The following is a 14,737-nucleotide window of genomic DNA, read 5'->3' as shown; positions in this document are numbered from 1 at the left end:
TGTTCTTTCTCTCTTATTTTTATTTGGACCTTTAGGACCATAAAGAACTCATGTAAAGTCATTAAGAATCAAAGCAACATAAGCATTCATCTCATCTAGAAGAGTCCCAGCATTTAATTTAGTTTAACTAGAATATTATCATAATTTTTTATAATTCTGCTTCTACTAAACGATCACAGTATGATACACCAATTGTCAACTTTTAAAAGAAAAAACTTCTTGGACATCCTCTGGTCTCAGAATCTGAGAGAGCTATTGCTGACAGCCATGTTCTAGGTCCCACTCGCGGCTCCAGAAGACTCCTTTGAACTTTTTGTCTAGGCTGCCACAGTACCCATCGTCTTTAGTTTCCAGTATGTGTCACCTTCACTTCACTGATTGTTTGTGGGTGAAAGTTTGAGATAAATCATTGGGAATCAAAAACAAATCATTGAGAAACCAAAAAAATTACCATACATTTATAACTACTACCGGTTTTTTTTTTTTTTTTTTTTTTTGACAATGATATATTATTTTCTAAGACTCTGGGCTGACTGGGTGATCTTTCTGCTACAAATGTTGTAGCTGCTTTTAGATGGCAGCTGGGCAGGGCTTCTGCTGCAAATGGTGTATCTGCTTTTAGATGGCAGCTGGGCAGGGCTGGAAGGTTCCAAGATGGCTTCTTTTGCATATCCGGGGGTTTAGTGCTAGCTATTGGGTGGGGTGATTCGAATCCTCCCCACATGGCCTCTTTCTTCATGTGGTGTATCATCTTCCAGGACCTTTTTTTATGGCCCCAGTGAGACCCCCATTTAGATTTCTGGAGTTATTTTTCTGTGTAACTTAGTCCTCTTCAGTACACACAAATTCAGCTGCATCATCCTTTCAGAATTCTAATCTATATTTGTAACTCAATGAGACCACTTTGCTATGTTCGAGATTTCTGAATTGCATTCTGGGAACTGCTGTCAGAAGGAAGCGGTACAGTTGCAGAGCTCATCTTGTTTGTTTCTTTTCTGTAAAGAATTGTAGTCCTGCATTGCCTGCTTTCCAATTTCTAGGAACAGTGGTAACCCCCACCTTTTTCTTTATAATTTTTCTAGTTGTTTATGGTGGAAGAATAAGTCCATTCCAGGTCCTATATTATGGCCAGAAGCAAAAGTCGTATATGCCTTTTTTAAAGCCCTTAGTGTCTCATTTTCCCATTTAATCCATGACTGTCTAGTTTTTTAGTTTTTATTGCTGTCCCTTGGCTTCATTTGTTTCTTGTATAACAGTCAAAAGAGCTTATTTTACTTCCTTTTTCCCCTCTTATTGTTCCCATTTTGGGGGATGCATTGTTTTTATTGTTTAGAGCATTTAACATTTATATATTATTTCCACTTTTCTGCATCTTTCAGTTTTATGTTGGCAATTGAATATGTCAACCCTTTTGCCAAAGCTTCTTAGTCAGCTCTTAGTTGGATGAAGCTCCTTCTGTGGAAGGTACCCCAAGAAGGGCTCGTGTATAGTGTTGCCTTGGTTTCTGTTTATTTAAAACTATTTACCCTAGATACTTGAAGGGACAGCTTTGTTGGATATAAAATCTTATTTCTTAAAAATGGTGCAGCATTGTTGTCTTACTTTGTGTGTTGCCTTTGAAAAGTCAGATGCCAATCTAATTATCTTCCCCTGTAAGTTACTTGATCTTTACCCTGAGGCCCTCAAGATTATTTTTGTCTTTTAAGTCTAATGGTTTTGCTGGGATATGTCTCAGTCTTGCATGTTGCAGGTCAGCCTTCTGTATATACTGATGGGCCTTTTTAATATGTATATTCAGGTCTTTTAGTTTTATAGTATTAAAATTTTAAATATTAGTTCTCTTCCATTATTTTGTTTTTCTTTCTTTGGATACTCCATTTATATGTACATTGGATCTTTTTATGTCTTTCAACTACTTTTCTTCTGTTCTTTTTTAGTTCCTTCTTGATCTCATTTTCATTCTCATGGTTCATTTCCGCCCTTTCTGCCATCCCCTTATTTGATTTTTATTTGAATGTGTTCTCCTTTGGGTACCTTATAATTTAGTCTTCATTTCTTATATGATTTTGATTTTTTCTTTCAATTTCTTTCTTGAATGTAATCATTACTTATTTACTTCTTCATGTATGTCATCTATTTATTTTCTTAGGTTTTGGATTTTGGATTCGGAGTGTTTGTTTCACGTCCCCAAATGCGTGAGTGTTATGTTATAGTTTTCTTCTGTTTGGTAGTTTGTTTATTTCGGGGGGGGGATGGTGGAATTCATTTGCTAAAAGGTTTTGTTTTGCATTTTCAGTTTTAGTTTTATGGTAGCATTGTATAGATGAAGAATATTTACCTCTGTGCATTTTGTGGTTTGGGATGATTTCCAAGATTCTTAGTTCAAAATTGCCCTTTCTCTCTGTGTAGCAAAATGCAATTTCTTTAGTGGGTGGCTTTAAAGAAGGGGCACTGTGGGGAGGTGTTTTATTTAAAAAAATAAAAATACATTATCTTGCAGGATCATTAATTTCCTCTCTTGCTTCTTTTTTTCTTCACCATCCAGTTTCCAAAGGGGATATCTTGGTTTTATATTCTTCTCCCAGAAAGTGATACCTTTCTGGGACTGCCACTGGAAGGCTGGTGTACTATTAATTCTTTTCACTGTAGTCAGTGCTCTAATCTTCCAGGATTCATTTCAGTATTTTTGCTCTTAAGATGGATTTATCTGGGAGTGATTTTCCTTTTCCCTCTTCCATGCACTGCTTTTGCACCCCCCGCCAGCCCTGCCACTTTGCAGTAGCTTTCAGAGGGTGCTCACAAGTTAGCAGTGATAGAAAAGTGGTGTTTATATTAAGACTCACTGGAATTTGAAGTTTGCAGTGTTCTCTGTCTTATAGTTACACTGTAGGCTTGAGATTTGTGTAGTTTTATTTGTTCTCGTTATTTGTATATTTTTTTGGAGGATATGAGGACTTAGAAAGCACTAGTTTCAGCCTGTAATCCCAGCACTTTGGGAGGCCGAGACGGGCGGATCATGAGTTCAGGAGATCGAGACCATCCTGGCTAACACGGTGAAACCCCGTCTCTACTAAAATACAAAAAAAATTAGCCGGGCGAGGTGGCGGGCGCCTGTACTCCCAGCTACTCGGGAGGCTGAGGCAGGAGAATGGCGTGAACCCGGGAGGCGGGGCTTGCAGTGAGCTGAGATCCGGCCACTGCACTCCAGCTTGGGCAACAGAGCTAGACTCCGTCTCAAAAAAAAAAAAAAAAAAAAAAAAAAAAAAAAAAAAAAAAAAAAAGAAAGCACTAGTTTCCTGAGCCTATTTATTTAGCATTTAGTTTAACTTAATGGTACAATTTTAAAAAAATCAAATTAAGAAATAGTTTACTTGTATACAGATTATCCTCCTACCTACTTTTAATATGCAATATAATATATAGCTATTTGTCTTTTTCTTACCTTTTGGTGGTTGTTATTTACAATGACATTTCTAGGCAGAAATGAAACAAACAAGAAACTTTTAGCCTTCTGAAATATGCCTTTTCTTCAAAATATGTAGAAGATAAGCTTTGGCAGTGGTTGTTATTAATTGAACGGTGCTTATTTTGTGCTATGATTGAATGGGTCAAACATCCAGTCAGTTGGCTTTTGTCGTTTCTCATAATGAGCCTTTTTTGTCTTTGTTTAACTAACTCTGTTATCTATAGAAAGCAATGCCATCATTGAAATAATGTGAGATATTTCATATTAATATGATTTCTTTAGAACATTGTTTTCATTTATAGGAATGATATATGTGGGATAAAAATACTAGTACTAATCTTAGAAACTTTGTTGTTTATATTGTTGCTATAATCTTTAAAAAATAACTAACATTTATTGAGGTATTATGTATCAAATATAGTACCTTGTAAGCTTTATCCCACCTTTTTCCAACTACTCTGTGAGAGTAAGTTCTGTTAGCCTCTAAATGTTTCTGAATGAGAAATTAAGGCTTAGAGTGGTGAAGAAACTTGCCCATTAATGGTAGAGCTGGCTTTGAATCAAGATCTGCCTGGTACCAAATCCCATCATCTAGCATGTGTTTGACAATTTCCTGTCACAATTTCAGGCCCTGAAATGTGTCTTTCTTTCATTTCTATACAACATCATGATATATATTTGCTAACATTTTATTATATAAAGTGCTTTTTAAAAATTATTGTTTACTTCCTTAGCATCTCTTATAGGATCTTGCAAGTCACCAGTATTCAATAATGGCTTATTTTATTTCATTATATTAAGATGACTTGTAAAAGAAGGAATATTGAGTCATTGAGAAAGTGAATAATCTATAGAACCATTATATGGAGTGATGGGGAAGGAAAAGAGCTTATTGGATTTATGCAAAGCATTAAAAAGAAAATCATGTTTTCTTATGAATTACAGAGTATTTTCTATAAATAAAACTTGTTAAAAATAATAATTTAAAAGTAATAAAAGATCAGTAATTTAAAAAATATATGGCTAGTCTTTACACAGCATTTCAGTAGTCTTTGGAAAACAACACAGCAATTAATGAGAAAGGGAAGAAGTCTTGAGGCTGACCTAGAAGGGTCAAGTTTACAGATACATTAAATACACTTACTATTAGCTGTTTGGTGAATTTCTTCCTTTCAGTGCTGGTAAGTGCTTTATAACTTGGGAAGAATGTACCATTTAAATGCCAGGAAGTATGGTGACTTTTTCCCTATTGTTATCCAGGCCACACTGCTAATCCTACCTTATCTAAGTAAACCAGTGATGTGGATATCCGGACTGAGCAGAACTTTTATCATAATAGCAAGCTATCAGTTCAGTCAGTTTTCTTGCAGGGTGAGCTAATGTTCAGGATTTAGTGTACCAGCAGCATGAAAGTTAGTGAGAAGTCTTTGATGTTTCTATATCTGATGTGGTCTTAGAAGCTTCAATTTAAAACACCCTAGTAAGAAAGTTGGCATAAATTTTGCTTGCTTAGAACAGACTATAAACATTTACCTTATCTGTGTATAAATGGGAGTAGACTGATTGACTTCTTTTTGTGAATGTCTCCTTAGGCAGTAGTAACAGTGTTTTACCCATATATAATTCTTGGCTTCCCTTTCTACATTTTTTTCCCTCGCACTGATTTTAGTGGCAAGTGTTACAAAAACATTTCATTATATGTAATCTTTATTGTTACAAATAATTATTTTTAAAATCAGAGCCTCAGGTACATTATGATACAGTGTTTATACCAATAACCAGCCATGTTTCCTATTTTCATCTAATATATTTTAACAAAACACTGAGTTCTAGTTATGTTTATGCTTTCTCCACAGGCTGCTTTGTACCGCCTCAGTGGAGACTGGAATCCCTTACACATTGATCCTAACTTTGCCAGTCTAGCAGGTGAGCTGCTGATAATATGTATCAATGAAAAATATTAGCTATTCGATATTTAATTAACTAAATAATGTAAAGACACTACTACTTATGACTGGTAGTTTGAGTAACATTTTAAAAATGTTATTTATTACATTTATGCAAAGGATATGGAAAGGTAGGAAATGTGTTCAGAAAATAGTGCACTTGAAAGTCAGATTATGGTGGATGGAAGTTCCTGCTAGTGCGAGGTCTAGGATAGGACCATGAGGGTGGGTGTCATGAAGTCGTTGGAGAGAAAGCAAAGAACTGAAAGGTAGGGAAGGATCATCTACCTATGTGGATATTGAGAGTACCCTGGATGATTTCATGGTTACAACTAAAACTAAACAAAACAATTGTGTTTGCAGATCTCTCACATTCTTTTCCTGTTTTTTTGTTTTTGTTTTTGTTTTTGTTTTTTCTTTCTTTATTTTATAATTTCCTCCCAGGAAATACTCTTTTAAAAATATCTACTGTGTTTCTTAAAATAGATGGTATAATTCATGCTACTGCAGTCTAAAGATATTTTTAAAGTCCTGAATTAACTATACTTGATTTTTAAACTTTAAAGGAACGTATATCTAACTCAGTGTTCTCTCTTTCCTAGGTTTTGACAAGCCCATATTACATGGATTATGTACATTTGGATTTTCTGCCAGGCGTATTTTACAGCAGTTTGCAGATAATGATGTGTCAAGATTCAAGGCAATTAAGGTAAATGTATATTATTATATAATTTGAATATTACTTCCTTTTTCTATCTTTAGAGAAGAAAAGGGGTTTTACTGATTTAACTTAAAATAGATACTGTACTACGGCAATGTACATTTTTATTATTTCATTGACCTGGCAATCAGCACACTTTCTTTTTGTAGCTGTAAATAGCTCTGTTGCACATGCACCAGGAAGGATGCACAGTTGCAATTTTAACATCAACTGGGTTGCTTTATAAATTAATTAGGTGCATATATATATATATGTATCAGTACATATGCCTTGAAAACTCAAGGTTTGCTTTTTTTTTAAACTGTTTTATCATTTTCCTTAATTTAATTAAAAATGTTAAGTGGCTGATTAAGTCCAATAAACATACATCTACAGCAATATAATGACTGTTTGTTGTTTTAACTCTGTACTTTTTAGTTGATTTCAAATTTTTATCCATTATAAGTAACAAAATATCCATGCCCACATTATTTTTGTGTAAGTTTAAGCCAAAAGATGTATACTTAAAAAAGTTTAAGGCATTGTCAAATAGCTCTGAAAGCTTTTAATTTATTCTCCATGCAGCAGTGCATTGCCTTTGTTAGCACTGATTACTCTCATGCTTTTCGTTTTATTACAACTATTTTTTATTATCCAGTAATATATACACAGAGAAAATAATACAATTATGAAATAAAAAGTGGAATTATTTTGCCCTATATACTCACCCCAGGCCTCGTTCCTCAGACTTAATTTGTACCACTTTTAACTATTTCAGCTGTTCTGAGGTACCTATATAACTTTACCTAATATGATTATGGTTTTATTTCTTGATTTGTCAAGATAAAAAACACTATTTTTTGATTCCATACTTTGAAAGATAAAGAATCGGCTTACTTATGCTAGTTACATCTTTATTTTACTATTTTTTTCATATTATATTTAGGTCTTTTATGAATTTAAATATCTTTAAACCTCGAGTTGTTTTTTCTTTTGTGCTAATTTGCTTTCCAATTTTTTTCTCCTACAAGTAAAAGAGTTTCCTTTTAAAACATTTTTAACCCCACAACTCTTTTTTAAAGGCTCGTTTTGCAAAACCAGTATATCCAGGACAAACTCTACAAACTGAGATGTGGAAGGAAGGAAACAGAATTCATTTTCAAACCAAGGTATGAATTTTGCTTTGCCACCCTTCTCACATGCTTTGTCTTTGTGTTCCATCTTATCATTTTTTTTTTTTTGGTTAGTACTATGGATAGAAAATTTCTTTTTGTAACTTTTAATTAAAAATAAGATACATCTTGTCTGGGATTTTCAAAGTTTTTATCAAGCAACACTTTTTTAAAAAAGAAAAAAGAAGTGTTTTGCACCTTGTGTTTTATTTTCTTTTATTTTCAACTAAATTGGTACCTATCTGTGTAGCAGTGGCCCAGATATTCTGAAAACCCAACCAACCATGTCTTTTTGGCTCAACTAGTCAATCAAGTCATTGTCAAAATATCATCTTAAAAAATTTAAAGGCATGACTCAGACAGATAGACAGTGAAAACACGACAGAAATCTTTGACTCATTAATGAAGGATCTTGCAATATGATAAAATATGTTCAAAAGACAGTTAGAACAACATGTTTATATGGTCCAATAGGAAAGTCATTCTAAAATAATTTTGCAGAGTTAGAGACAAAATTAGTTAATATCCTGCAGAACAATAAAATCTTACCCTTTATGATTTTTCTGTGGACAGAAATCGTATGCATCTTGATTACACAAAAATCCACAAATTAACAAGTACATCACAGAGTCTGGGCCTAGCAAATAGTAAATGACAGGCCAAATAAAGGTGTACCTCCCTATAGAGTGAGGTTATTTTGGGGTGAGGCTGTTAGCAATGCTCCAGTAAAATACTAAAAGGACATGCAATCATTGTTTTATTTGCAAGTTATTGAAAGACAGTTTTTGTTAACACAGTTGACCAGGGTAATACTTTTTGTCTTGATCATTTCATGCTATATAGAGCATATTAAACAACTCCAATGATAATGGTATTAGCTTTCATTTATTGAGAACCTATAAACTGGCAATAGTATTTTCTTTAATATGCATAATAAATCTGCATGTAAACATAAGAAAATCTAGGTTCCTAAGAAAATCTAATCTCGGTGTCCTAAATAACTTGCTCATGGTCACACAGCAAGTGGTTGAGCTGGGATAGAAACCAGATCAGCATGGCTTCAAAGTTTTGATTCCAGGCCCCAAATGTCTTTTTTGTATCATGTTTTCTTTCACAAATAGATAACTCTGCAAAATTCTTCTTACATGGTTGCCTTACTCCTAATTCCTTTCTGTTGGTTGCAGTATCATTTTCCTGCTTAATCTGTACATATTGTTTATTTTACTTTTCAAATTCTTCCTGTCCTTTAGGCTTAAGTTCAAGCTCCACTTTGCTCTTAGAGACAGTCTCTTACTATTCCCCACTTTCCTACCCATACATACACTCAAATTAGTGTTCTCTGTAAGCCTTTGCAGCTAATATCTGTGCCACATATTTTGGAGCCCTCACATTTTCTAATTTGTTTTGTATGAGTAAGTTTTGCTTTTTGATTGAGATTATGAACTCTAAAAGTGTTAAGGACCATGCCTATATTACAGATTTTATTTTCCTGCAATTCTGGTGATGAATAGTATGTAAATAATTTTATGGATACAAACTTGAAGGGCTGAGAAATTATTAAATGTCTAAATATAAAGTATTCTTGCCATTTTGTTAAATCCTAAGCATGCTGTTTTATCTTTTCAGCATATTTGCTATATTTTTCTTCAGTGATTATAGATATTCTTTTTCTATTAGTTTTAGGACTCCTTCTCTCCCTTCCTCCTTTTCTCACTTTCTCCCTCCCTTCTTCCATTCCTCCTTTCCTTTCTATTCTTAAGATATAAGAAACAGTGTTTTAAAATGATTTGTTTGACTTGTTAACAATAAAGTAATTTACTAAAGTGCATTTTGTGAATTAATTATCTCTTTCCATGCTTTTCAATGTATGTAATTTGAAGTAAAGAGAACAAATTACTTGAAAGATCTTTTTTCCTCCAAAATATGATGAGATGTAGTCAAGAGAATGATCTTCTTGATTGTTAAAAATCAAAGTTTTAATAAATGCTACCTTAAACTTTAGAAACTTATCCTATACATTTGTAGCAATACCACAATTTTTATGAAAGAATAGCCATTGGAATAATTTGAAATGAGGGACTAGGAATCAGAATTTGAATTCCTTTAATGACCATTTTGATAAAAGCCTATTTAGGCATTTAACTTATGCTGTGTACACTTCCTCTTGAAATAAGACCTGGAATTACTACTTAAAAAACACTATTATGGTTTATTCCTAGCCAATTTTATTCTATATTAGCAGAACAAATGTACTCTGAGTACCACTGCCTCATGTGACTATTGTGCTATGCCTTTTACTATTTATAAGGATTCAGCATGGACTGAATTCTATTTATAAGAGTTCATCCCCTGATCCCCACTTCCCCCTAAAAAAATGCCCGAAATACCAAGGCCCAGTCTCTGTCAGTGTATTTACATTGGAATTTTGGGGGATGGGACCTCACAAGGTTTTTTTTTCTAAGGGCTCCAGTTGATTATAAAGCCAGGGTTAGTAACAGTTGTATGAAATCAGAAAGCCTTTGTGTTTATTCATCTTGACATTTACTTTATCAGCCTTTTATTTTATCTGGATTATTATATTCTTTTTCATATGAGGAAAAAATATAAATTTTAGAATTTGTACTGTTTCACAGTGAAATTACACTTCCATTATAATCAGAATAAATCTTTTTTTTTTTCTTCTCCTCCTGAGGTCCAAGAAACTGGAGACATTGTCATTTCAAATGCATATGTGGACCTTGCACCAACATCTGATACTTCAGCTAAGACACCCTCTGAGGTAGGTTATAAAGATTAGTATCCAAGCCACTTCCTCATTTAGGAATTTCAGTTAAGGTGACTTTAAGAATGGTTAGGCTACTTTAGAAAATTAACAACCATGAAATTATTCTTAATTCTTGAAGTGAAAGACATTAATTTCAAAACCACTTGGAATAGAAGGAGTACTCTGGCAATTTATAAACTTTAAAAAACTTGTTTTGCAGAATACTGGGATATCTTTCAAGAGAATGTAATTTTCTAGTTTTAGAGTAAATAAATCAGTTGTTTAATCAGAATCTTAAGCAAACACCATTTTGGAGAAAAATAGATTAAAAAGTTGAATATCCTGTACCTTTTTCTTGATTTAAAGATTTATATAAAGCTTTGTATGCAAATATATAAACCAATAGTGTGTGTAATTTATTAAAACATTGTATTCTTTATTAGCATGCTGAGACTTTTGATAAAAATGCTTATTTCTGAAATATTAGCTTCGTAATGTTGAGGTTTTGATCCCCATGATCTTTAATTGTCTGTTATAAACCACATAACTGACTGAAAATTAAAATTCCTTAAGAATAGGCTAAGAAAAACAAAAAAAATTTAGACTGGGCTCAGTGCCTCATGTCTGTAATCCCAGCCCTTTGGGAGGCTGAAGTGGTTAGATCACCTGCGGTCAGGAGTTAAAGACCAGCCTGGCCAACATGGTGAAACTCTGTCTCTACTGAAAATACAAAAATTAGCCAGGCTTGGTGGCTGGCTCCTGTAATTCCAGTTACTCAAGAAGCTAAGGCAGGAGAATCACTTGAACTTTGGAGGTAGAGGTTGCAGTGAGCTGAGATTACGCTACTGCACTCTAGCCTGGGCAATGAGTCTGTCCCCAAAAAAAAAAAAAAAAAGAAAACAAACTAAAAAACCCCCCAAAACCTAAGAAGTTTAGAGCCGTAAAGAAATTCAGACTTCATGTAATTTAGTCCCATTTTATAAATAAAAAAATGAGACCACAGAAGTTGATTAATTTGATCAGGATCTTTCTGAAGTTAGCTAAACATAGGTTGTCCAGTTCCTATTTTTCTTTTAAAATATTATTTCTGAATTCTAATGAAAGTAAAATCCAATATAAAGTATGAAAGACATTGTATGAAGAAAACTGACTTGTGTACAGAGTTTTAAAAAGTCATTTTTTTTGCACATATATTTTATAATCACTTTTCTCCTTGAGTTATTTTTACAGAACTTTTAAAGTTAATTTTTTTGTTGTTGTTGTTAGGGTGGGAAGCTTCAGAGTACGCTCGTATTTGAGGAAATAGGACGCCGCCTAAAGGATGTTGGGCCTGAGGTGGTGAAGAAAGTAAATGCTGTATTTGAGTGGCATATAACCAAAGGCGGAAATATTGGGGCTAAGTGGAGTAAGTTATAGCCCTGATTTTATAATATTCTTAATTCTTAGTAAATAAAAAGTATCTTTTTAACAAAGACCTTTGAAGGTAGGTAAATCTTACCTTTTTAGGTAAGTTTTTTTTCTTTTCCCGTGGGAATGAATAGGTTTGGGAATGTCCAAAGGGGTGTGTGTGTGTGTGTGTGTGTGTGTGTGTGTGTGTGTGTGTGAGAGATGTAGAGAATCAATTGAAATGAAAATATCTGTTTTAAGATTTCATTATAACCCTTGAAAGTAGTTTAAACAGTCATCTTGGCTATATGCATCTTTATCAAATTCATCAGGTCAAAATGAAGTATTTTTAAGTCATGATGTTTGACAGTTATAAAGTTATTTTCTTCATACCAAAACAATAATTTGGATTATCTTAATTATCAATATAAAATCGCTATTTTCTAGATATATACAGATTGTAGTCAAAGGTGTTTGTTTATCTAGTCTAGGGAAATTATCTATTAGAGTGCCATGCACCCAATATAAAACATCTTGCTGCAGAGAGAAAGCAATCATATTTCTTTTCACTGTTGTGGAGGTCCAAGGGGACCCTGGTACCATTTTGTGAAGAAAGAGAAATTAGAGGATAAAAAGAATAAAGAAAAAATATTCTATCAGATCTTTTGCATCTGCCATGTAACTCACATCCTTAATCATGGCACAAACTTTTATTTATAGAATATTCTGACCTCACCTTTATTTTTCTAGAGATTCTTCAATTAGGTTGAAAAGATGAAAAAGGATAGGAGGTAGAAGACTAAGTTCCTAAATTCCCTTTCAACAGAGTCTGTTGCTTGTCACAGTTATCTTACTGTATTATGGTCATTTATAATTGTATGTTTTCTCTCATTTGACTTTGGACTTAACCCTGAGAAATGGCTGCAGTTTGTTTATGTCTAGCTTCTAGTATGGTCAATAACACATAATAACTAGCCTGACTCTGTATTTGTTGAATGAGTGTTAAAAGCCATGTAGAAAGCATAGTTTTAGAAAATAGTATGGCTGCCTTTTAAAAAAAGGTTCTGAAACTGATGCTTTACCTTTTATTAAAATAATGCATTTATTGTATGGATAGTGATGTTTATTTTTTATATAGTATGAGTGAAATATGTAAGTATAATATGATTCCAGTGAGATATTTCATAAGTAACTAACGTATTTTATAGTATTTATTGCTATTAATTTCTAAACCCAGCCAGGAGTTGTTGTAGTAAACCCTTTGAATCCTATTTTATTGTTCTAAGCAAGAGTAAAAATTCAGAGAAAATGAAAGATGACATAAAGGCATAAGGAAGATAAAGAATCAGAGGATTTATGTGGCCTACAGAATAGTCTGCTCCTGAAAATTAAAACATAGGTACTCTTATCTGAAACTCCAGAAACCAGAAAGCTCTAAAAATGAACAATTTTTTTCTCATGATTCACTGGTGGTGAAGCCTGACTTGAACTTACATGATGCTATTGATTGTCTTTAACTCACCTAGTGTGAGTTAGACAAGTATAGAAGTAATATACTTGTTTATAGATTGTTGCACTGTTGGGGGCCATTTGTAATATGGAATACATGTTTTAGCTATTATATTTCCTTCCTAAAATCTGATTCCAAATTCCAAAACACATCAGCCTGAAGCAGTTCATTCAGATAAGGAATTGTGGACCTGTACATGTGTATAAATAATTCTTGTAGAACACAAGTGTTGAGAGACATGGAAAAGGGTGGTCTCTGCTTTCAGAGAATGGGAGGATTGGTTCATTCAACGAACATTTGAGTATTTATATGCCAAGTTCTCTGCTAGGTGGAGACCACAAATATGAATAGACAGGATGCCTTTTGTTTTTTTTAAATCCATAGGAATAATTATTTAGAGGCAGTGTGTCAGGAAAGCTGAAATACTGGAGTTGAGGAAACAAAGGTTGTTGCACTGCAGAGTGAAAGGAAGGAAGACCTCAATTAAGGAAATGGTAATAATGAAGAGGAGAGGGCCTATATAGAACTATTGCTAAGATTGAATTGGCTAACTTAGCTACTGATTATGTCTAAAAAACAAGAGAAATGAGAAAGAGTCAAAACTAATGCTGTGGTTTTGAGCCTGTGTGCTTGAGGATATTGGCTGCATTACTAGAAGTATGAAACAGGTAGAGGAGGAAGGTTTGGGAGAGAAGAAGATAAATTGTGGTACCCACACTGTACCTGGACTAGATTGTACAGACTGTGGGTCTGGAATTTAGGAGTAACTTCATAGCTGGAGGCAGAGAGTTGGAAAGCATATTTGAGGAATTAGTAGTTGGAACGAAGAACGTTAACTTCATGCACCACCTTGCTTCATGACGTGGGAAGAAAATGGAAGGAAAATGTTTGTTGGTCCTGCTGTTCCTGTTCATTTTATGGAATAATGGTTCTAAAATCTCCATTTGTCTGTAAACAAAATGAATGTCCTAGAATTTGGCCCACAGGTTTTAAATATGCAATTTATTGGTATTCTAGGCACAGACAATCCTATACTTTCAAGTAGAAATCTATTGTTTGAATGTATCCAATACCTGTAAAATAATATTACTGAAACTTTTTACAAAGATTTATTTCCATGTGCTGAATACAATGTTGCTGAGCAAAATCTGTTTTGTTTTCTTTAGGATGATACATTTAAGCTGGTTGGCTTTGAGCAGTTTGGTGGTTTTCCTCCTGAATTTAAATTTGGTTTCCTTTCACATGTTTGTAATCATTTCCATTATAGGAACATAAGAGGAATGTACATTTAGATAGCAAGATGGTACAAATACTATGGATTTTTGTTTGAATATTATTTGTTAAATAATAAAATGAGCCGAGTTTTAAAAGATATGTACTATAATTAATTGTGTAAAGTCTGCATATCTAGACAAAATCCAAGCCTCCATTATGTACTGTATGTGTACTGTATGACGATGTGACTGGATGAGGATGTTCTTTGACTCTTAGAGGTTATCTATTTTGAATCTTAGACATTTGCCACGATATGTAAGAATTTACAGAGGTTTGGGAATGGGCATTCTTTCGATACCAGAATAATTAATTCTTGAGGATATCATGTGATCATGAAAACCTCTGAGCTCCTGGGTTGGTGCTCATCTTCTAGCAGTCAAACCAGATTGCCGCTTAGGATTCTCAACTTGGATATGAAATAAATCTCAAGGGTGTTGGTTCCAAACATTGGATTTGGATTGAAATGAATGTCTCATGCATTTATAGAAAAGTCTTGAAAGATTTTCATTGAAAAGAAA

The 14,737-nt window shown here is 33.6% G+C and overlaps 1 protein-coding gene across 1 annotated transcript in view; it reads left to right on the top strand.

Annotated features, from left to right (window-relative positions):
* The window catches only part of LOC105500031 (hydroxysteroid 17-beta dehydrogenase 4), an 88,956-nt gene that overhangs the window by 66,633 nt on the left and 7,586 nt on the right, over positions 1–14,737 (top strand). The window contains exons 18-22 of the mRNA XM_011772932.2: positions 5,323–5,392; positions 6,015–6,121; positions 7,195–7,281; positions 9,977–10,063; positions 11,315–11,453. Coding sequence (XP_011771234.2) covers positions 5,323–5,392; positions 6,015–6,121; positions 7,195–7,281; positions 9,977–10,063; positions 11,315–11,453 — 490 coding nt within the window. The remainder of the gene's footprint in view (positions 1–5,322; positions 5,393–6,014; positions 6,122–7,194; positions 7,282–9,976; positions 10,064–11,314; positions 11,454–14,737) is intronic.

Source organism: Macaca nemestrina, chromosome 6, assembly GCF_043159975.1.
Source record: "Macaca nemestrina isolate mMacNem1 chromosome 6, mMacNem.hap1, whole genome shotgun sequence".
In the NCBI taxonomy this organism is placed as follows: Eukaryota; Metazoa; Chordata; class Mammalia; order Primates; family Cercopithecidae; genus Macaca; species Macaca nemestrina.
Note: the sequence above shows the minus strand (reverse complement) of the source record. Positions and strands in the feature narration are given on the sequence as shown.